General features: G+C 33.2%; 1 protein-coding gene across 19 annotated transcripts in view; it reads left to right on the forward strand.

Moving 5' to 3' along the window:
• The window catches only part of RALGAPA1 (Ral GTPase activating protein catalytic subunit alpha 1), a 233,500-nt gene that overhangs the window by 52,910 nt on the left and 155,647 nt on the right, over positions 1-24,943 (forward strand). For 13 of the 19 annotated variants that reach the window (XM_019644706.1, XM_019644714.1, XM_019644697.1 and 10 more), the window contains exons 11-17: positions 1,929-2,126; positions 5,415-5,549; positions 9,428-9,576; positions 12,999-13,128; positions 15,841-16,078; positions 17,291-17,452; positions 24,766-24,906. In XM_019644706.1, coding sequence (XP_019500251.1) covers positions 1,929-2,126; positions 5,415-5,549; positions 9,428-9,576; positions 12,999-13,128; positions 15,841-16,078; positions 17,291-17,452; positions 24,766-24,906 — 1,153 coding nt within the window. The remainder of the gene's footprint in view (positions 1-1,928; positions 2,127-5,414; positions 5,550-9,427; positions 9,577-12,998; positions 13,129-15,840; positions 16,079-17,290; positions 17,453-24,765; positions 24,907-24,943) is intronic. The other 6 variants (XM_019644710.1, XM_019644716.1, XM_019644715.1 and 3 more) reach the window with 1 other exon arrangement.

The following is a 24,943-nucleotide window of genomic DNA, read 5'->3' on the forward strand; positions in this document are numbered from 1 at the left end:
CTCTGAGCAGCAGGGCCCCGGTTCGGATCCCATATGAGGGCCAGTGACACTGCCCTCTACAGCTAAGATGGTGAACAATAGCTCGACCTGGAGCTGGGCTGTCGTGAGTCCCCGGCAACAGCATAGGCTGCAGTGGGGCTGGCCTGCAGCCGGCGTGAGCTTTTGTGAGCCGCCATGAGCGGTCGTCCAACGGCCAGTGAGCGACTGCCTCACCCCTGAAGAGCGCAATGATAATACCAACATGGGCCAGTGAAGCTATGTCCTCCACAACTAGACTGAAGAACAAAAGGACATCAACTTGTCTGTTCCCTTCCCTGATTCCCCAACGCTGTTCTCCTCCCCCAATTCCCAATAAAATCTTTTAAAAAATAAAATAAAAAGGATTACTACTAAATATAAAATACCTTGTTGATATTACATAGTAACTTTACATCGTTATCTTGAAAAGCTGATTTTCTTTGCTAATTTCATTCAAATAAAGTTATTTGACCCCATGATTATTATTAAACACACTTACTGGTAACTCCAGAGTTACCAGGTTTTAGGTAAAGGTCTTATAATTTTTAGAGTTGAAGTTAATAGGTAGACATTGTAAAAAGAAAAATTAAAGGCCATTTAATTCCATTTCTTTTTGTAAATAAGTAGAGTGAAAATGTTAACACAGAAACACAAACATGAGTAAGGAAAGGACTTTGGATGTTGAGATTAAGAATATTTGTACTGTTTGGGCTGGCCGAGTGGCTCGGTTGTTTAAGACGTCACTCAAGAGTGTGAGCTCTGAGCAACAGTGGTTTGAGTCCCAGCCTGAGCTGAGCAGCTGCTGAGCTGCCAACAGGTGGCAGGATGGCTCAGCTAAAAAAAAAAAAAAAAATTGTACTGTTTCATTTTTGCATGTCTGAATTGTATAAATTTTTTGCTGTGAAGTGTAATATTTTTGTGATGAGGAAACATTTACCTTTTTAAAAGTTGCGGCAACCTTTACCTAAAGTAAAGAATGACAGATAATTACTTTTAATGTGCCAAGTATTTGTCTTATTTAATTTACGTAACATATATAAAAAGAAATAAGAAAGCTGTAACCTTTTTTTCATATGCTTAGAAAAGTTAAGTTGCTTTGTTTCATGTGATTTTTATTCTTAGAGTCAGATTTAATTTTATTTTTCAATTACAATCTATCAGAATTTATTTCACTAATCTAAAAAAACAACAATATGTTACAAAATGTGATTTATTATGAAAAATTGTATTTACATTGAAATTTGTAGGACCGCAGACATTTCATGAAACAAGGAATACTTTTCTGAAACAGATAGTACCATTGAAGCAAATCTTTGCTCTTGCACTTGAAATCAGTGTCTATCTTCCAAAAGCATTTCTGTCTCAGTGTAATTACAAATTATTTGGAGACAAAAAGCTTTTCTCACAAAGAATTGGTTTACTTTTTTTTTTTTAATCTTTTATTGGAGAATTGGGGAATGAGAACAGCCAAGTTGTCCTTCAGTCTTACTTGTGGAGGGCACAGCTAGCTCAGCTCCCAAGCATCCGGCCTCCTGTAGGCAGTTCACGGCTGCTCGGCTCAAGGTGCCATGTTCAATCTTAGTTGCGGGTGGACATAGCCCACCATCCCATGTGGAAGTCGAACCCAGCAACCTTGTTAGGAGCACATGCTGTCACCAGCTGAGCCATCCTGCCACCTGTTGGTAGCTCAGTGGCAGCTCAGCTCAGGCGCTGCTCACTGGCCCATATGGGAATCGAACCAGTGACCCTGTTGCTCAGAGCTCATGCCCTTAACCAACTGAGCCACTCGGCTGGCCCATTGGTTTGCTTTTTAAAAAAATCATTTATATCTCATATTTTATAGCAAGATAGAAATGTGGGTTGGGGCAAAGTAAAAAGTATCATAATCTCTGTTCTCTTTTTTTCACTAGGCATTTTTATTACCGATTTGTGAAGCAGCAGCTATGAGAAAAGTAGTAAAAGTATATCAAGAATGGATCCAGCAAGAGGAAAAACCTTTGTTTATGCAAGAACCTGAAGAAATTGTGATCTCTTCTTCAGACTTACCTTGCATTGATAGTGTTACAGACCATGATATTTCAATGGAAGAAGGAGAAAAGAGAGAAGAGGTAAAGATAAGACTTACATATTTTAGTATATGTTTAATAGATTAGATTTTCCCAAAAGTAATAATGTGTTAATACACATACACTTACTAAATGGGAAGGTAAACTTACCTTTCAGTGTATTTTACAATTTAGATAATGTAACGGTTATCTCAGTACCTTATCCCAAACCTCTTTGATGTCACAACTTTAAAAAATTAATATTGAGGTTATATAATGATTCTTTTTGTCATTGTCTAGATCAAAATTAGACACTGTTATAAAAGGTGTAATATTTAAAACTGTGGTACTAGATCGAAATGGATGTTGTAGTACATACTTCTTAGAATGATTACCAAACTACAATTCCTTCTTGCCTGTCATATTGGAGGATTGGGTACCCAGCACAAATCAGAATATTCTGAATTCTTTCTTGGAAATTTTTGTACCAGAACTGATTGCAGAATAAAATAAAAGCATCCTGATCTGCTAAATAAGTTGGTCTGTGGTAAGACTGGAGTTTACTCACAGTGCGAAAAAGATGAGAGAAAAGAAAGTAGAAGTAGAATTTGGGTCCCTGGTTTCTTTTATTCTTTAAGCCTAAATGAGTTTTTATACTTTGGTTGTTTTGTTTAACCCTTGTCATAGGTCAGGTTTTCACCAAACATTGGAGTCTGATATTGACACGTATCTTGCTAAATTTAGATAGGAGCAATTTGGTAATGTTTATTCACCTTTGTGGTTAATTTAACATCATCAATAGAATGTATCAGGATATTAACCTATGACTAAATAGGCCACATTCTACAGGGATTCACTGAATCAATATTTATATATGTATATGTGTGCTATATAAATGTAGAGCAATCCTATGTCTAAGAAGGGGAAAATGTAACTAGAGAAATATAATTGAAGTAAATAAAATTAACCATGTAAATTATGAAATAATATTTTCAGTTCTATATGTTATACACTAATAAAAATTTTTAAAGTTTTTCATCAAGCTAGAAGATAAACCTCAGTCTAAATAGTTTGTTTTCCCCAATTTTTTATCATGAGTTTATAGCTCAGTTCTGAGCCTACCCTGTGTCATTTACTGTCCTTAAATAAAAATGATAGATAATATAATCTGTCTATATACATAATTAAAAAACAAACAGTTGAAAGAGGGAAGAAGGCAGGCAGGAAAGAAGGAAGCTACAAATGCAGGGTGATGTAGGTGTGTTGTATAGGTGTGTTCTGCTTACTCAAATACTACAGCTAGTGTTGTAGCTAGTGTTGCCATTAGAGATGTGATTTTTCAGAATGCCAACAACTCTTGCTAGCTGTAAGAACTAAAACCAAAAGATAGACTCATTCATTGATTTATATTTCAATATATAAAAAAATCATTTAAAATTTGGTGTTAATTATAAGATGGAGTTAAGTTATAGATTCAGATAATTATGTGGGTTTTTTGCTCACATACTACCTGTGAGACATTTGAAAGACAGGCTGAATACAAGACAGTTTGTGTATATGCAGATTGTCATGTACCTTGCAGTATGTTTAGCATTCCCTGGCTCATCCCATTAAAAAACTCGTTTTGGTGATATTCTTAAACTCTTGTGACAATAGAACACTCCCACAAATTTCAAAATGTTCTGTAAAACATGGTAATGCCCACATTGAAAACCAGTATTGGAGGTATAAACATGAAAAGACATCATTTCTACCTTCACGTAACTTACAGTTTAGCAAGAAGACACATATGCGAAGTATATAGTTATTGCTATGATCTAGAGTGTGAAAGAGAGAATACCTAACTGCTTACGGAAGGCTTCATGGAGGAGGTAGTATAATATGAAGAGCAGGTAACAAATGGGAAGGGACTCACACAGTGTGAATAGAATCTAAAAACACATGAGAGACCTTGAAAATATTTTTATTTGGCTGTAGCTAAGACCCAGTGGGAAAAAATGATAGGAAAAATGAGATAGGCAAGAACTAGACTATGTTTAGTAACTTGTATGTTATTGTAATGGACTTTGATTACATTCTAGACACTGCAAAACCTTTCAACGATTATGAGGCGATGAATGGCATTGATAGTTACATATTTCAGGAGGATTATACCAAGTCCAGAGTGAAAAATAGATTGGAGGCCACTCTGGAGGCAAGGAGACTAGTTAGGAAGTATTAGCAGAATTCAGAAGGGAGATAAGTACTTGATGTAGATAGGACAGTGGCAGTTGCCATGGGACTATAAAGGAGAAGACAGATATATGATTTGGTGGTAAAATCAGTATGTCTTGATTAATTGACTGGGAGAAATGGGGAGGCATCCTGTTTTTTTTTCTTTGGCAACTACACTTGAACAGGAATTTTAAAAGTGAAACTTTGATGGTGGTGTCCAAGGTTGCTAGAGGGGTTGGTAGGAATGGGGAGGATGTGATTAATAAACTTACTTTTAAACGTCTTGAATTTGTAGTGCTTGTGGGTCATTCAGGAAGAACTATTTAGAAGATACCTGACCACAGGAGTATGGCGCTTAAGAGAAAGGCATTAAGACTTGACCATGATGTATTGTTTTTGTGACTCATCAGAATTTGGTACTGCTCCTGGGAATGGGAGAGTAGTTTATATTAGACTGAACCTCCTGAATATTATAATTTTAAGCTTTAGACAAAAATATTTTTAAAAAACTATTTGAAGATATTTGTGAGTGACCAAAAGCAAAAGAAACAAGAGAATAACTCAAAAAAAGAGAACACTGAGTGAAATTTGTTTGTGTGACCTTTCAACTGAGGGAACTCCATAGTCTGCAGGACATTGACAGCTAAAACTCCAGCAGAAAGCTGCATGCGGTCTTACTGGTTCGAAGTATCAGAATTCTGTCTTCGAATAACAGGAATTTTACTCTTAAGTAGAATATAATAGAAGTTATTTTCTGTTTTATTTCAGTTATTTGGATTGTGGCATTTACTTTAGAACAGAATTCATCTCTTACAAGGCTGTAAATAATATAATCCCCTTCTTGAGTAAGTGTAGGGAGGAGGTTTATACATTAGATACATAGAAAAGTGTTTCTGTATCTGAAATTATATAATAATCTCTGGCTGATCCTTACAGATGATTTTTTAACTTTCTTTATATTTTTGTTAATGAGAACCTTTTTTATAGTGAACACACATTGCTTTTGTAATAAGACATCTTTTGTTTTGAGATGGTGCTTAGCAGTGGGATCCAATAATTTCCAGTTTACTTCCTCAGTTTACTGGTGTCGTAGCATTCTTAATTAATGAAAAATTAAAAACCTGGTATTTGCTTCAGGAAAATGGGACCAGTCTTGCTGATCATGTTCGAAATTCCACTTGGGCAAAAAATGGCACCTACCAAGATATTCATAATGCTTCAGAGGAAGCCACAGAACAAAACATAAGAGCTGGTACCCAGGCGGTTTTGCAGGTTGGTCACTTTTTGGTTATTTTTTAAAAATATTAAATATTTTGAATATAGTTCAGTATTTCAGTGTAGAGTATAATTTTTTAAATGTAATAAATTCACCACCCACATTTTTCAGTAATCATTATGTCATATTAATTTTGTTTTTTTAACTTTCACTTTATATGTATTAATAAATATTGCCTATTATTTTTCTAGACAGTTAAAAAATTTATATAAATTGTGTCATAGTGTACTATCATATGAACTCTTTTTTGCATTAACCATTATGTTTTTGAGATTTGTTGTTGATACATAGCCATAGTTCATTTATTTTAACTACTTTGTGATATTGTAATTCATGATTATTTCACATCTTATTTATTTTTTTCTGTTCATGGTTTTTTAACTTGTTTTCAATATCTCACTATTCCAGATAATGCTACATTGAACATTCTTAAATATGTATTTTTTACACATGTGGGAAAACTTCCCTAGGATGTAAACCTAGAAGTGGAATTACTGGGTTGGAGGATTTGTACATTATCAGCTTTATTTTGCTATTATTGCCAAATTGTTTTCCAAGTTGGTTATAATAATTGACATCCCCTCCAGTAGTGTTTGTGAGTTCTTATTTCCTGTAGCTTTTCCAGTACTTGTATAGTCAGATTTTAATTTTTGCTCCTCCTATATATGTGAAATGTTACCTCATTTTTTTAAACGTTCGTTTCCCTATTTCAGTTCTTTCTTTTTATCACTACTGAAATTGAGCATTTTTTTCTAGTGTATGAATTGCCTATTCATGTGCTTTTTTTTTGTTATTCTGTTGGGTTGTCTTTTTCTTATTGATTTGTAGGAGTTCATTATATTCATTTTTTTAAATCAGACCATTTTTGTCAAGGCTACATGTGACTTCCACTTTGTTAAATCAAATGGACATTTTTCAGCCCTAATCTTACTAGACTTGTCAGGAGCGTTTTCCAGAGTAGACCATTTCCCTACCAGTTGAAACCTTTCTTCACTTGGCCTTCATACCCTCCTGTTTTCTTCTTAACTCACTGGCTATTTCTCAGATTTTTTTTTACTGATCTTTCCATATCGCCCTCACCTTTTGTTGAAGTGCCCAGGGATCTTGAAGTGTTCTTGGATCTCTTTTCTACTTGTACTTATTCTCATCCAGTCCTGTATCTTCAAATGTTATCTGTTTATTGTAACTTCTGCATTCTATCTCTAGTCTGAGACTTCTCGTCTGAACTTTTAAGAGTCCTGAACACAAATATTCGAATGCCAAGTTGGCATCTTCACTTGGATAGCTAATAGACATCTCAAACTTGACATGTCTAAAACTTGGCTTCTCATCTTGCTCAACAAATGTGCCCTTCCAGCAGTTTTTTTCATTTCATTTAATGGCAGCTCTCTTTTCCAGTTGCTCAAGCTATCTTGTTTCCTGTCTTTTTATCGTATATCTAATTTGACAAAAAATCCTGTCAGCCTTCAGAATGTATGTCTGCATACTATTCAGCACTCACACTCTCTCTTGTGTCCAAGCCTCCATAATTTTTCATCTGGATTTTTGCAGTAAACTTTTAATTAGTATTCTTCTGCTCTTGCCCAGCCATCACCCTGGTAATATTCTCAAAACAGTAGCCAGAGGGATCCTGTAAAATGTAGGTGAGATCGTGTCATTTTTCTGCTTAAAATCCTCCATTAGTTTTTCATTATCATTAAGCATAAAAACAAACATTGTTCTGATGGTCTGTAAGGCCTTATTTACATCATTGCTCCTCAGGGTGTGATCCGTAGACTGACTAGTGCTGGCCCACAACATAATTATAAAATTTAGAGTCAGAGTTTAGAAACTAAGCCATTGACTATCTCTTGATTCTGGTGAAAGTTTGGGTTTGTATTTGGAATGTCTTTTTGTATTTCCTTTTTCCTATTAGTTCATTTTACATTATATTTTACAATAGGATTGTTCTGCAAAAGATTGGGGGAAGAAACCTGTTCTTTCAGCACTGGAAGTGTGAGAAGCTCTGCTCCACATGCGCTGTCGGTTTCTCAGCCATATCTCCCACCGCTGTTTCCCCTCCTCACCTCGTTCTGTACTCCTTGCTGTTCCTCAGATACGCTAGGCAGGTTCTTACCTCAGGCACTTTAAACTTCCTTTTCCTATGGTCTGCAGTGCTTTTCTCCCAGATTGCTACAAGATTCAGTTTTGTCTTTTCCTTTTCAATTCATTTATATTTATATTTATTCTTTACCCCCCCCCCCCCGCCCCTTTTTTTGTGTTTACTGGGTCCCCCAGGACAATGAAGCCATAGTGAGTATCCTTGTTCTTGGTTTTGGCAGTACTTCTCAGGTTCAATTGCTGTTATAACATTTGTTATAATTCTGGATAAATGCTCTTTCTCAGTTCTCAGATTAAGGCATTTACCTTTTTTCTTAGTTTGCTAAATTTTCTTTTTTAAGAATGAATAAGTGCTAAATGCTTTTTGTGCATGCATTGTATGTTGATCGTGCTTTTTTCATTTTAATTTATTGATAGAGTATAGCATAGTAATAGACTTTTCTGATGTCATGGCAGTCTTACATTTCTGGGGTAAATACTACTCGGTCATAAAGTATTATACTTTGCTCAATTTAAATTGTTACTATTATTTCAAGATTTTTGGCTATTATGTTCATAAGTGATATTGGTCTCTTATTTACTTTTCTTAGATAGTAGGATTATAGTTTTATAAAAATATATTGGATGGTTTTCCTTCTTTTATTGTCTCTGAAACAGCTTGTGTAAAATAGGGATCATCTTCTGTGTAGGTTAGGCAAAACTTTCTGTAAAGCTGTCTAGGCCTGGTGTTCAGGGGTGGATCAGAGATACCTTGATTACCAGTTCACTTTCTTTTGTGGAATTGATGTATACATCTTTTCTTTTTGAGTCAGTTTTGGCAATTTCTGTTTTGTCTACAAAATAACTTATTAAATTTTCAGTTATTAGCATAAAGCTATCCACTGAACTATCATTTTAAAATTCTGTACTGAATATATACAATAGTTGTGTCCTTATTTTATTTCTATGTTTATTTGTGCCTCTCTCTTGCTTTTCATGGTCACTGTTGGTAGACTTACAGAGTCAGCTCCTATGTTTTAATTATTTTAAAGTTAGCTTACTACTCTTTTCTTACATGATTTTACAACTATATTGTGTTACATAGCTTATCCAGGGTATTTAAATCAGAATTATGAGTATAGAAGATATAAATGTCCTAGGTTTACAATTGATACAATGTTCTTGTCCACCAAAGTGTCTTGAAGGCCTTTGCACAGATCTGTTGTCATCATAATAACTTTGTCTTCAATAAGAAAATACAATTAATGATATGATTATAATGAATTTAATCAAAGATACATATTGATGGATCCTTGTTAATAGTACTATAATATGCAGTCTGTTTACACTGTCTTGTTATTACTAAAACAGGTAGATATACAGAGGCAATAAACATGTAAAAAGAGGACAGTTTTGAACACCTCATTCAGAAAATTATTGATTTAGATATTTTTATTCTAAACTATATTTTTTATTGTTCTTTTCATTTTATGACAGTGATAGGGTTATTAAAGTTCTCAATTTTAAAAAATGCTGTTTTTCACTTAGTTTGTTTTTGGGGGTGACAAATAATTTAATATTTGTCTAGATAGACATAAAAATACACAAGTTTAATGAGTTTAAATTTCAGATATCAAGCTGGTGATAGAAGCAGAATTAGAATTAACCTACAGTCTTATGCTTTTAAGTTTGTTATAGATCACCCAGTGGTCAGCATCTAAGGGTTTTTTTCTTTGAATAAGAAATTTTCTGTTGAAATTCTATAATGAGTGGCTAATGATTTCTTTTGTCTTAGGTGTTTATTATAAACTCATCAAATATATTTCTTCTTGAACCTGCAAATGAAATAAAAAATCTTCTGGACGAGCACACAGATATGTGTAAACGCATTCTTAACATTTATCGGTTCATGGTTGTGCAAGTATCAATGGACAAAAAGACTTGGTAAAAATATTTATTCTTTACGTTTTTTATATTTTGTGTATGAGTATAGTAATTTTTAGACGATTAGTGTCTTATGAACAGGGCTCGTTACAACATTGTAGAGGCTTCTGTTATTGAGTAAATGAATGAATATAATTTATATTATAATTGTGATGACAACTATAGTCTCCTTTACTTTATCTCAGTGTCTTTGATCAAACTTCCAGAAGACTCCTTGTTATCTTTCTAAAGGGGGCATATAATGGCTTCCTGTGTCCCCAGGAATGAATACATGTATGTATGTATGAATGAATGAATTTATGCATGTGTGAATGAATAAGTAAATGATTGAATGTATGAATGCCTGATTTCTCAACCTGGCATTCAAGGACATGTACAGTCAGGTCCCTGCCTACTTTCCAGCCCTTTCTCAAGCCTGACCTCCACCCTGCAGGATGGGAATCTGCCTCCCAGCTTTATCAAATTGCTCTTTCCTGAGTACAATGTGAACTATTCTTTACAATGTCTGATTCCTCCCATCTTTTCCTGTTGTCACCATAACTATCCTTAGATTCCACCTTCCTTTTTCCACATACCCTTATATTTTTTTCCTCACTTTCTTTAATTCTGTGTTTGTACCTCTGTTCTTATCAACATTGTCTTAATCCCTAAATTACTTGTATAAATGCCTGTTTATCTCACTGAATTGATAGGCCCTAAAAGGTATATAGTGGTTGTCTTGTCTTTGTATTTCTTAAATTTTTTAGCATAGTACCTTATATAGTATTGGTACTTTATACATATTCGTTTAATTGAATGGAAAAATTGGCCTTTTGGGGAAATGAGAAGAGCTGTTTTTCAGTTTTTATAAAAATGATATGTGTTCATTATAAAATTGAAATAAAGAAAAGTTTTAAAAAGAAAAGAAAATTGCCCAAAACCTCACTCACCAAACAACACACGCAGTTATATAGTATTGTGCCATATGTTTGTGCCATAATTTTCTTAACCAGTCACCTATTGATGATATGTAGTCATTTCATTTTCTTTTTGGAGGAGAGGACAGTGAACATCCTATACATACAGAATTTTTCTTCTTTGACTTATTCTTTTTTTTTTTTTTTCATTTTATTAGTTTCAGGTGTATCCTTTGACGTATTCTTAAAAAGTGGAAGTACTTGGTGAAAGAGCATGCTACATATGGAAAAAATGGCTTTATTTTGAAAAAATTATTAACAGTATTAATATAGTTACATCTGGAAGTAGTTATTGTTTTTAACTTATTTGGAACACTTTTCTGTGCCAGGTATCATTTTAAGCACATGCATTTTCTTTCCTAATCTTTGTAGCACCTTGTGAGGGTGATAATATCTCTATTTTACATGGTGATTATTAGATACAAAGAGATTAAGTAATTTGTCCTTGTTCACACAGCTGAGATTTGAACTGTGGTCTTTCTAACTTCAGATCTGTAGTTATAATTAGCCAGTAGCTATACTACTTTGGATCATTCTTTTGTTAGTCCTCCCTCCTTTTTTCTTTTTGTATATACTTTGAGTCAGTGCTTTTGAGCCAGGTTAAAGTGAGAGACTTGCTATGTGGAACACAATTTTAGAATTTTTTTAAATTTTTATATATTCCCTTGAAGTCATAGCATGATGAGAGATAACCCACAATTTTCATTGAGTTTACAAGACTGTGAATTAAAATCATTATTATTGTATTGCAAAGTGGAAGATTATCTGATATATGATTGAGTTTTGGCTTGACCACAAATCAGATAACATTTATTTGGAAGTCTATACCTTATTGCATGTGTTGTTGATTTCAATTAGTGTTTTATTTCATATAGCTAAGCTAGAAGCCTAGGATTACAAATTTGGCACCTTTGATTTTTATTTTATGAATGAATACATGCATTTAATAAATTCAGGATGGTTTCCTTGTGTGATACTTTTCTGTTTGATTCTGCCCTTCTCAGAAAAACCGTGACATCTAGATATGAGAGCTGTTGCTGCCTCTGCCATATTTCTCACATGGATTGTTCCATGTATTGCTATGCCTGGAAATATTGCTATGGGCCGACAATAAGCCAAAGAGGAGGGGGCTGTGACAGGGACTTGGGCTGTTAGCGTGGCTATACACCCAACTGAAATCCCCTTGTCAGTCTCTTTTTCACATATGGTTGAATTGTTAGGTGCAAATATGGTAGTTTTGTGGTCTTAATAAGCATCTAGGAGAAAGAGGCAAGGTAAGAATAATATAGGATTGGCTTGACTTGCAGTACCCAAAGAGAATAAAGGTTAAAAAATGATCAAACTGAAAAGGATGGAAAGAACCAATAGCATGATTGTCTTTGATTACTTGTCAGGCTTATTGTGATCTATTCACCTCAGAATATGTAGTTTTTAAAATTGAACCTGGTACAATTCTAGATATGTGGTTGTCCTCCATATTGTAAAGATGGATCAAGGTACAAGGTGTGATCAACAAATACGGTGAATGCTGCTACTGAGTGCCATTCAACAGAAAGGCAGGGATCTTCAACAGGGGAAGTGGTGCTTCGAACCTTAGTAACAGTGTGTGACAAGTTTCAGCTTGTTCAGTGCAGTCAGTTGTGTGTGAGCTACGGTTGAGAGAGAAGGTGTGTTTTAAAGTGTGCCTTAAATCATGGGGCACAAAGAACACATGAAATTTTGTTTCAAACTGCAAAAAATTGCTAAAGAAACACACAAAACGTTACAATTAGTTTGTGGTGATGCTGCAGTGACCACATTCTGGCACCGTGTGACTTCTGACTCTTCCCAAAGTCAAAATCAGCATGAAAGGTAAATGTTTTGAATTGATTCAAGATATCAAGGCAACCACGTCAGTGCAATTAAAGACACTCACAAAAGAGGACTTCCAGAACTGCTTCAGAAAGAGGCAAGAACGATGGGATGTGTTCGAAGCAAGGGGGAGTACTTTGAGGGGGATTAATGGCAATGTGTCTTTTACTATAATAAGTTTTTGTGGTGTTTTTTTTTTTTTCTTCAATTAACATTCACCGTATTTTTTTATCAAACCTTGTAGATGCCTCAAAGTAGGAGTTATATATTATATAGACAGATTAGTGTTCTTCAAACATGTCCCTAAGGTCACTACTTGATTTGTGTGGTGGGAAGATGGGAGCAGTCTCTACATTTTCACCGCAATTCATCAGCTTTTGCATAAATTTTTATTTGATGAGAGAGTATTGTGGCTGAAAAATGGTTTTAAAATAAAGTAGATGTACGGAATTTAAAAGTTTAATATCCAAAGAATTCTAAACATTTGAAAGAAAGTTTATATTTGAGTTATTGACGGATAATACAATTTTTATAACAAATATTAATTTGAAAGTTACTCATTAACCAAAAGGAAATGTGCAAAAAGGAAACATTAATTAATTTTTTTACTTTAAGGGAACAGATGCTGCTTGTGTTGCTCAGAGTCACGGAGTCTGTACTGAAGATGCCATCACAAGCTTTTCTACAGTTCCAGGGGAAAAAAAATATGACCTTGGCAGGTCGACTTTCAGGACCACTTTTCCAGGCAATAAAAAAAAAAAAAAAATAAATAAATAGATAGATAGATAAATAGATGGATAGATATGTATTTTTGTAAGATTCATTGAGCCCTGCACTTGTTACCTGGGGGATAAAGCTTAGCAGAGATCATTTTATATTAAAGGATCTTATGTAGAGTTAAATTTAAAGTTGTTATCGAAATAGACTATTGGCTATATGTACAAACTCATCACCTACTATAAGAGTGGAGGAAATATCAGGTCTGTGAAAAAAATGTTTAAACAGGCTGATGATATTTACTTTCATCTCTTGTGTGGCATACTTACGTATGATTGCAAAAAGCTGCTGGAAGGCTTCATGAGTAATGGCCTGATTTTTTTTGCTTTATGAGTTTCCAAGTCTTTGGTAGTGTTAGAAAAACAAGCCTTTGTTTTAAGTTGTTTCATCATAATGAAAAAGTAGTAAACAATTAAGATTTTTACTTATCATGCTGATCCATAAGACTTTATTCTCTTCACTTCTTTATTTGAAATATCAGTGGTAATTTGTTTATATAGGAATTACATACTATGTTTTCCAACTTGGGGATAGAGTACTGAGTTTAAATGTATTACGGATTTTTTGGAAAAATAGCAAAATATTTTCTTAAGATGATACGTTAAATACAAATACATGGAAAATAGTTCTTAATGTCAAAGATAAGAGCTATCTCAGATCTAATACTTGGCCATAAGTATAACCATTCAAATTAATTTTTTTTTCAGATACGCTAGTTTACCTAAAATTCTATGCTGGTACTGATTAATCCTTTGAAACCACCTATGTCTATTATCTAAACTTCTCTTGACTTCATTAGCCTTTTTTCTTTTTAAAATTTACCCATTAGAACTAATCCAGTGGTGGGAGCTATAGGAAGACAAAATTTTACCTTGCTATTTGGAATAACTTTTTTGTAGTCTGAATGTTAAAAGACAGATTAGAGGGTCACTAGTGTTCTATACTGTAAACTACTCATTTTCATCTTTACATTTAATGTATACCGTATTTTGCATGTATAATGTGCTTCTATGTATAATGTGCACCCACGTTTTTAAGCCAAACTTTCAGGGGGAAAAAATCTTTCCTTTAAAATTTTTTTTTTTTTTTAAGATTTTATTGGGGAATTGGGGGAGGGAACAGTGTTGGAGAATCAGGAAGGGGAACAGACAAGTTGCTGTCCTTTTGTTCTTCAGTCTAGTTGTGGAGGATGTCGCTTCACTGATCCATGTTGGTATTATCATTGCACTCTTCCCGGGTGAGGCAGTTGCTCGCTGGCCATTGGACGGCCGCTCATGGCATCTCACAGTAGCTTATGGCAGCTCACTACAGCTTCACTGCAGCCTACGCCTTCGCTGGCGACTCACAGCAGCCCAGCTCCAGGTCAAGCTGTTGTTCACCATCTTAGCTGTAGAGGGCAGTGTCACTGGCCCTAATGTGGGATCCAAACGGGGGCCCTGCTGCTCAGAGCTGGCGTCCCAAGCCAACTCTCTAATCAGTGCACCACTTGGCAGGCCCTTTTAATTTTTTAATTCAAATTTTTATTTGTTTACATTTAGGTACTTGTTTTTTGTATTATAAAGGAATTTTAACATTTATTTTTTTAACATATTATGGTACAAGAAATTTAATGTAACAAATCATTACAAAACACAAGAAAAAATACAAGGTACAAGAAATTTTGTGTACCAGTAACAAATTTACGATATTTATGGGTCATAGAAGGCCAAGAACTCTTCATCGTTGCAAGTTCATCGTAAGTTCAACAAAACTGATACCGTATTCCAGGATATTGTTTTGCATAGGGATCTCGTTATTGATTTCTGAAGTTACACTTTTAACTCATAAGCATAAATAAAAGAATTGAAAAACATTTTTATAGATAAGGAATTAGTACTGCCCATGTATAATGCAACCTTATTTTTCCCTCACAAATTTGGGCAAAAAAGTACTCATTATACACGGCAAAGTATGGTAAATTTATGTGAATTCCTTAGTAAAATTTATAGAGTTCAGCTTTTGAAAAAAACTTTATTTTGTGACTTATTTCTTCAGTCGGAGGGTATGTCTTCAGTAGGAATCCATAAAACCTCAGGAGTACTAGCTGATCAGTAATTTTTACCCTGTTATCAAAAAGTTTTTTATTCTATGATTGGATTTATTACTTTATTTCCTCTGATATCTTTACAATGAAATTTAATTCTATCCTTCAGTTTACATACAATTTTTCAAAAACACATTTCATTAAGAACAGAACTCTAACTTTTTTTTAGAATATTCAAATTATATAGTTAGTGATTTACATCTTTAATTTGAGAATGTCAGTTTTATTTTTTTAGTTCAGTAACCATTAAGTACTCAATAATTTCAACAGTTCATAGTGTGGAGTCTTTTATCTGTTTTTAAACAGCATTTATTTTATTTAACAGTAATGCAATAGAGCATGAAGGATAGTTACAAATTTAGGGAGATTTCTTTTCGGTTTTGGTGCTTTGTCTTAATTGCTAGAATATTGAGAGTTGGCAGTTGTTGAAATGAAATTTATAGTAGATACTAATGATTGTTTGAATTGTTTTTATGGTATTATGTACCAAGAAAAGGTCATGAATATTATTGTGCTTGTTTTTAGGTTAATTTTTAAATAATTGAATATATGATTTGAACATATTTCATTATTATTTCTGATTATTTATCTTTATAGACCCTGATAGTTGCCTGGATCAAAGCAAATCTAAATGTGTACATTTCCCGAGAACTTTGGGATGAGCTACTATCAGTCTTGTCATCGTTGACCTATTGGGAAGAGTTAGCCACTGAGTGGTCACTGACTATGGAGACATTAACTAAAGTTTTAGCTAGAAATTTATATAGTTTGGATCTCAGTGACTTACCTTTGGATAAACTGAGTGAACAGAAGCAAAAAAAGCACAAAGGGAAAGGTAAGAGTTGTTCACAGAGATGCTTCATATAAATTTAAGTAAGTTGGTCTAGGAAGAGAGGTGAGGGTAAAAGTTGGGTTTTCTCTTAATATTTCCTTTTTCATTTACTGAAAGTTAAAAATTTTCTACAATAAAACATGTAGGCACCTTGCAATTAAAAAAAAACCTCTAAAATCATTAGTAATTTTGACAAGAGATGAAGTGTTCTGTACATATCTAGCTAAAGTTAAATAATTCAGAATCTTAAATATGTTACAGTAAAACCTTGGATTGTGAATAACTTGGTTTGTGAGTGTTCCGCAAGACAAGCAAAGATTTCTATTAGGTTGATGCAAAAGTAATAGCGGTTTTTGCCTATAAAATTACTTTTGCACCAACCTAATAATACATTTTAACTTGGTAAATGAGTGATGTCTTCCAATACAAGTAGTTTGTTTCCGGAATGAATTGTGCTCTCAAACCAAGGCATTACTGTATTTTTAATAATTAACTAAAATGAAACTTATAAAACATTCTTTTTTATCACACACAATTTTTTTGTTAGAATTTAAGACATTGTGTTTGTTACTCTATTTAAAAAGAATTTTTTAAAAATTCTTTTGAAAAAATTTTCTTAGTTTTAACTAAAAGCAAACATTAGATGTGGACTGTGTATCTGTCTAATGTTAAAAATGGGTAGAGATTATATCATTAATACATGTTTTTATGATCCTTGGTTTGTTAGTATTTATGATCCTTGGTTTGTTAGTACTTTTCACTCTTAATAGTTAGTTGCTACCTAGAGATCACATCTAAGTCACATTTCATGCTTAACAGTGGTCCAGGGTGGTAAGTATGTGACTAACCTGCTTTTTCCTGGATTATTTATTTCCCAAATAGCAGGTAGAGATTTAGTAATTTCCACCACAGGATGGCTTTTGGTTAGCTTATTTCCTATCTTTTTCACTTGTCCAAATGTTTCATTTCTATTATGAATCAAGTAGGTGGCAGAGGATTTATATAATAGTTTATTGTTGGTGGTGTGTTTTTAAAATTCTGCATCTGTTTTGGAATATGACTTTTACATAAAATGAAGTTCAATAAAACAGTACACAGCATTTTATCTACTTTATATTATGAATAAATCTGAGAATCTAAGACAAGGTGACACATAATTTGAAGAGATTATTCATCAAGTGACAGTATACTAAGATTACGAATCTACATTTCTAGGAGTTGGACATGAATTTCAGAAAGTTTCTGTTGACAAGTCATTTTCTAGAGGATGGAGTCGTGATCAGCCTGGCCAGGCCCCAATGAGACAGAGAAGTGCAACAACCACTGGTTCCCCAGGAACTGAAAAGGCGAGGAGTATAGTACGGCAAAAAACTGTTGGTATGTACTCTATAAATAATCATGAGAATCATCCAGGGCAACGCATTTATAGTCCTTAGTAACAATGTATGAAAATACAGATTTTTTTATCAGTTGACTTTTGTTGTTAAGTGAAACACTTCTATAGCAAAACATTTTTTCAGTAGTACTCGGTCCATTGGCAAGCTGTGTTATTTCTTCTTGCTATTAAGATTTATCTTACATTATTGTTTTTATGTTGCTTACTGCAGATATCAATAATTTTAAACTGTTATTTTACAGAATTGAAGAAGTAGAACCCTGATTCACTTTCCAGAACTCATGCATTAACTGGTATAGTTTTTAAGTGAATATACTCACAAACATGGAAAATTAGGACAGCTAATTTTCAGTGCTACAATTATATAATTAGATTGTCTCCACAGACTTCCAACCAGGAATACATACTCTCTACTTACAGACAGCTGAGGCCAAGATGGAGTCTATTGCTAGGTTACTTGCTGCTTTTAACAGACATGGAAGAAATTTCTATAATCTTGGGAATAGCAACAAAGGAGCAATGATGGGACAAATTTCTGGATGTAGGAACACGCAGCATACTGTGGACTTAGTGGACTTAGCTACCATCTTGTTCCTTTTCCTCTCAGATTTATAACTTGGTTTGAATTATGTTAGAAAGAATGCTGTAATTAAAAGCAAGAGGGCTTTGTCCTAGTCAGTTTTTTCACTCTTTCGTTACTAAAGAGCTAGATAACCTTGAACAATTTACTGAACTTCGTAGGCTTTATTTAATCTGTGTAATGGGAATGATAATACCTCACATGCCTGAAACAAAATTCCTTCAGGTTACTTCAGGCTTTACAGTCTATGATTCTATGGAATGAGAATTTTCTGTGGGGCTGTATCTATATTTAATGGTAATCAGTGAAAAACATTAACTTAAATTTAAAACTATTGTAAAGATATGTCATCTATAAAATGATGGGTTCTAAAGTGTTAAGGATTACATTCTAAAGGAAGAAACAAAACTAGAAAGAGACTAGAGAAGTTAAAGATTTTAAAAGTCTTAAAGTCATGGTTAGTTTTAAATCCTTCAAAATAATTATATTTTCACAATTGTCTTCTACCTATAAAATAAACATAGAATTATATTGACATCAAGCAGGAAGAATAAGAAATGATACAAGGAAAAAGGATATTGATGGATTAAAATTAATATAATACTTAGAAATTTTGATATAGAATTACCTTTTGAAATTCTTGGTTAGATGTTGATTACATCTGAAATGGCTTTCTTCGTTTTATATTAATATCACATTTACAGAAAATATTTGTGTATTGGTTAGGAAGTAATTGTCTTTTAAGTTTAAAATTTTACTTTGTTTTACTTAATTAAAAATTGAATCTTTTTTTAAAGTTCCTTAAATATCTATATATCCAAATACTTGTGTATATGTGTGTGTGTGTGTGTGTGTGTGTGTGTGTGTGTGTGTGTATATATATATATTTTTTTTTTTTCTGTTTATAGAAATAATTTATGCTTAGGGTGGAAAGTAAAGTTTAAGGAAACATAAAGACCCATTAGCTATCTAATAATCATCGTTAACATTTTGACATATTTCTAATTTTTCAAAAGCATGTAATGAGTAAAATATGCATCTTAATATCTGACTTTGGTACCTGTTAAAACAACCTTGTCTAGCTTGTTTATTGAACAAACCTATCAAATAAAAAGTTAAAGCATTAAACATTTTTTTGAGAAGGGTACATAAAGGTAGAAAATACTAAAAGCAGCAGCAGATTAAATTATGTTATTCTTTGGACATATATTTTCTTAAATTTTTTAAATTAATATTTTAGGTTCTTAGTGAACTTAGTTAAAAATGTAAACTATGATAAAGTTATGTACATCCTAGTAAGTCTTTCCCTCATCACTACTCCCTACCCTTTCCAGTTCACCTCATTAGAGATAACCACTGTTACCAGTTTCTGGACATGCTTCTGATGATACTTTATGCATATAGCATAATATATATACACTGTTGTGGACTATAGCTTTTTAGACATCGAAATGAAAAAAATATTTTTAAGTACTCAACTATGGAAGCATTATTCTGAGCATTGAGGTTATAGGTAGGAACAAAACAAATAAATTCCATTGAAGCTGACAATTTTAGTGTTGGGAGACATACAATAAACAGACACATCAGTAGACATGCTAGGAAGTAGTAAGTGCTATGAAGGAAAGTATAGGATGAGGAAATGGGACTATTTTAGATAGGAAGGTCAATGAAGGCCTATCTAATCATATGATTTAAGACCAGAGATGAGAGCAAATATGTATTTAAAGTGAATAAAGTGAGAGCAAATATATATTTAGAGGAAGAGTTTCCAGGCAGAAGAAAAAGTATAAAAGCCCTGGAGCAGGGGTGTGGTTGGGTGTTTGAGGAAGAATTAAGGAGGCCAGAGTGGTGAAGTGTGGAGTATGAAAGAGAGTGCTAGGGGGTGAAATCAAGGTATAAGGATATATCTTAAAGATGATTGCATGTCAGAAAATGTTGAACTTCTTGCATCAGATTTCATTACATGAAGTACCATTATTTAACCTGTATTTTGAAGATGGATATTTAGTTTATTTATGGTTTTGTGCTATTAAAAATGTTACAGAATAAAGTTATGTATGTTTCTATAGTTTTCACATATATGCAGGTCTATCTGTAGGTTTAATCTATACGATTTAAAATTAAATTGCCCCTAAAACAATAAGGATACTACTACACACCAGTTAGGATGGCTGAAATCCAAAATATTGGCAACACCAAATATAGATAGGTTTGTGGAATAATAGTAACTTCCATTGCTGGAAGGAATGCCAAATGGTACAGTCACTTTGGAAGACTGGTAATTACTAAAAAAAAAACAAACTAAACATAGTGTTACCATACGATCCAACCATTCTATACACAAATATTTATAGCAGCTTTACTCATAATTGCCCAAATGCGTATTGGAAAATGAAAGAAGCCAATCTGAAAAGGCTACATATAATTTCAACTATATGACATTCTGGAAAAGGGAAAGCTAAGGAGACTATAAAAAGGTTGCCAGGGATGGAGGGTGGGGAGCAGGGTAAGGAGGAGGGATGACGAGGTGGAGCATAGAGGGATTTCAGAGCAGTGAAGCTACTCTGTATGAAACTGTGATCATGTATACATGTCGTTGCACGTTTGTCAAAAACTCAGAATGTATTGGGTTGTCAGGAAAGTCATGACGTATTTTTCTGTTTTTTCAATGCAAAAATGCGTCATGTCTTTAACCGACGACCCAATACAATAGAGAGTGATCCCTAATATAAACTATGGAAATTTTTTTGTTAACACTGTATCAGTATTGGCTCATCAATTGTAGGAATATATCACAATAATGCAAAATGTTAATATTTGGGGAAATTTGGGTTAGGGAAACAAGGGGACATATTCTAACTCTTTGTACTACTTGGCACTCAATTTTTCTGTAAACCTAAAACTCATTTAAAAAAATTAAAGTGTATTAATTTAAATATATATATTCAATAGAAACAGAAAGTAAGTTAGACATTTTAACTAATCACAGATTTACCTGCAAAAATTTTAGTTTTTAATTTGTATCATTCTCCATTTCATAATTTCATGACTTGCATTGGGAGAAACAAATCACAATTATAATATTTCTGACTTTAATTTACATTTCTCTTTAATGCAGTATTTCCTTTAAAAACAAACCTAATTCTCTAGTTAAAGCTATCATATTCTTTACCATGACTGAATTATCTGATAGAGTGATAGAATATATAATTTTTTAAGACTAATTTAACTTAAAAACCAGCTTTGTTTATGCTAGTAGTCTAAACTGATGTAAGTATCTGATGTCCTTATAATTCATGAGGACGCTAGTATAGTCTGTGGTGAAATTTGCGAAATAATAATTTTGTTATATTCAAAGACTTATTTTATTGGTTGCTTTTTAGAACTTTCAGATAGGAATTCTGAGAATAATTCAGATAGGAATTCTAAAAATAAATTCTGAAATAAGAGAATTTATTTTTCACTTCAAGGCAGCTTATGTTCATTTAAAAAAATATTGAACATTGCACAATCCTTTAACCCTCAGCGTACCCAGAATGGCCTTAGTAAGAAATTTTCTGTTAATATTAAGTTTAAAATATAATTAAAAAATTATTTTGGAAAGCATATCTAAGGTTTTACTTATGCCAAGAAATATTAAAGGAAATGCAGTAAATTTAGGGCTTATTTTAGAATATACTTGTGAGAAGCAATGTAATTGGTTTGCAGTTATGCTTTAGGACCTGGTATTCAACATTTGGAAGAAATACATTACTGTTTTTGTTTCAGATTTTCCTCTTGGTTTATGTTTATTATAATATTGGGCCCAAATTTGAGGACTTACAAAGCTGTTTCTGCCAGTGGACACACATGTACACATGATGTGATTTTTACTAATTGTAAATGGAGAAATACATGTAACATTTTGGGAATGAGAAAAGGCCAGAGTTGCCTTCCTCCTGTTTATTTTGTATGCTTGTGTGTTTTTAGTGATCCCACCGCATTTGCTATCCATGAATCTTTTATTCTGCATGGGAATTCTGGAGTGAAGGTGACAGTTTTTACGGTGTGTCTGTTTTATTGGCCAAAATGAATTTATGTGGAGTGCATCTATTTTTCTTTTTTATTCAGTTTTTTTGAGAGGGGTGAAGATAAGATGCCTTAAAAAATTGGCATGCTTATTTATAGGTTTGAAAATTTGGATGTTATATTTTTCATATGGTTCTTTTATCTACATAAAGCATATTGCAGATTTAAGATCACTGATGGGTGTGGCTTAGGAGTATATGTAGCAATAGAAATGTTAGTGGCTTTACAGAGATTCTCTGACCTAAGCTTTAGATTAGTACATATCAAAAAATTCTAGTAGCTAATTCATTGTAAAAGCATGGTAACAAATGGAGGGGTCGTTTTTGTAGAATTCATTCTGGATTATAACACTAACTTACACCACTGCAATTATGGAAGAAGTTCCAGGGGAAATGTCCAATCTCTTCCTGCAAGTTGATGGTGGGAAAGAAGGAATTATTTAACACAAGGGAAAAACTAGGAAAAAGCTTGTAATTCATTTGTGGAATCAAAAATTTGACTCAATTTAGTTTTAAAAGAAATATCCCTAAAAGTCATATCTGATTATAACTGTAGATGGTATGTGTTATTATTAATAAGCAGCTCTTCAAGTTTTGCCTATGTGTATCTTTTCTCTAACAAGTGTTACTGAGTGATTATCTTGAAATCAACTTTTATTTCAAATTGGATTATAAAATTGTTCACTTTCACAAGGAGAAGGAGGTGGCAGGAAAACACGATTAGGGCAAGGTTCTAACATTTTGTGTATTGGGTTCAATTTTAAAATACAGTTATCTTTGCTACATTACATGGCAAGCCATACACTGAAGACAGATTGTTGTCATTGTCTTAATGTTTTCCAGGCTTACATGTTTTGCTACACATACATTTACCTAAAAGCTGCTCCTAAATAATCCTTTATTTTGCCAACGTTAAAATTTTTTGAAAAAAAATCTATAATTATCCTTTTCTAGATATAAACTCTGTGATATACTTTTAGTTTTTGGTTAATACTTTTTCTGGTTTTCTCCTCTATATGTTTACAATTGAGAATTCTGTTTTTGAAGTGATTCTGCTGGGCTGCCAAAATACAGATACTCATTCAAGTAAGGATTTATCAAGCTCATATGTGCCAGGCACCAGGAATATAAAGATAAAAGGATATAGTTTTTGCATTTCAAAAGTTGGGAGGCTGACATAGAAAACATAACAATCCACTAAAATTAGATTGTAAACTTTGTAAAAGCAGGAATTCTTGTTTGATTTGTTCATTGCTGTATTGCTAATAATTATGTGAGAAAGTCAGAAAAGATTCACAGATGAGATGCCATTTTGAGTACGGAGTGTCAGGAAGAAAAGACCAAGTATATTATGAACTCACAAATCCATACTGTTGTGAAAGAGCATGAAATTTTCAGAGAACAGCATAAAATTCTGTGTGGCAGCAGCACTGGGAGAACAGGTTGGAGGAGATGAAGTTTCAGTGGTTATTGCAGCCCAGTCACAGAGGCCTTGTGTGACAGGCTAAGGAATTTAGGCATCAGGGAACCAAATGTTTCTTATAATCAGGAAAACCCAAGATTTTGAATTGCTGTTAACATTCAGATTTTTTTTTAACCAACATCATTATTACACATTGTATTATGCAGTATTGTTTTTTTAAGTCCTTTATTCATACAGTAACAGTGCACATAACTTTATTCAAGAATTTCTAAATTAAACTTTAAGTTAAAAAATTTTCAGGAAGTATAAACTTGATTATTAATTTATTTCTAGTGTATTAAAATTTATCTTTAATTTTGTGAACTGGTGACTCTCCTTTTAAGACGACCAAATACAACTACAAATGCAATTTTAAAAAGTAGTCCAATTTTTTAAGTATTTGCTTTTAAAAACTTAATCTTATACGTTTTTTTGTAATATGCATATGAGTAAGCACACGTGTGTTTATTTTCCTCAGTAAATTGATTCTTCATACTGATCGCAAATTCTATTTTCTGTAAATATTTCTACTTAGTTAAAAAATTATACTATTAACTTTCATATAAATAAGAGGTACTGATTTGATTAAGCATTCTTCTACCAGGAACAAATACCACACGATTCAATTATTTAGCTTGTGAATTACATAAAATTTTCTTCAAATGGACCTGTGAGTGACATTGAAACTTTATTAAGGAAGAATATGAAAGTAGGAATGATTTGTTCTTGGAATTTAGCTTCTCTAAGAAGAGTGGCTCAGAATTGACTCAGAATGGCTCAGAGAAATGCCCAAATGTGGTACCAAGAATTTCTTTGAACTAATAATATTGAGTTCTTTTCAATGTTTCTGCTCAATGAACTCTTCAACCCTTGGTTTTGAGAACATAGGGCTAATTAAAGTGTCTGCTGTTTTTCAATGCTATATACCATTGTAACTGCTAATAATAAAAAGCATTTTCCTGCTTTACACCAAAAAGTTTACATACGAAATGTCATATGTGTTCTCTGATTTCTTTTCTTACAGCTTGCCAGTATTTGCCGTGCTGAAATGTTTTAATTTAAAATTTCCTTCCTTTGTATCTTTTAGTTTTCTCTGTTGCTGCTTTTTCTGTGACACAAGCCTTTCATTATAGTCACTCTTCTTTTTTCCTTCCCCACTTCTTTCTTTTCCTTTTTTTAAAGCCATGAGAAGCCGATCCATTGGTGAATGTGCTCTGCCATCGGCCTATATACGCAGTGCTAAAAGTGCTCCTGTTCTGATCCATACTTCCAAACCCTTCTTGCCTGATATTGTTCTCACTCCCCTTTCTGATGAGCTTTCAGGTAGTGCCACCTCTGCTAATTTCTGCACCACCCTTTT

This window comes from Hipposideros armiger, unplaced genomic scaffold, assembly GCF_001890085.2.
Source record: "Hipposideros armiger isolate ML-2016 unplaced genomic scaffold, ASM189008v1 scaffold_90, whole genome shotgun sequence".
In the NCBI taxonomy this organism is placed as follows: Eukaryota; Metazoa; Chordata; class Mammalia; order Chiroptera; family Hipposideridae; genus Hipposideros; species Hipposideros armiger.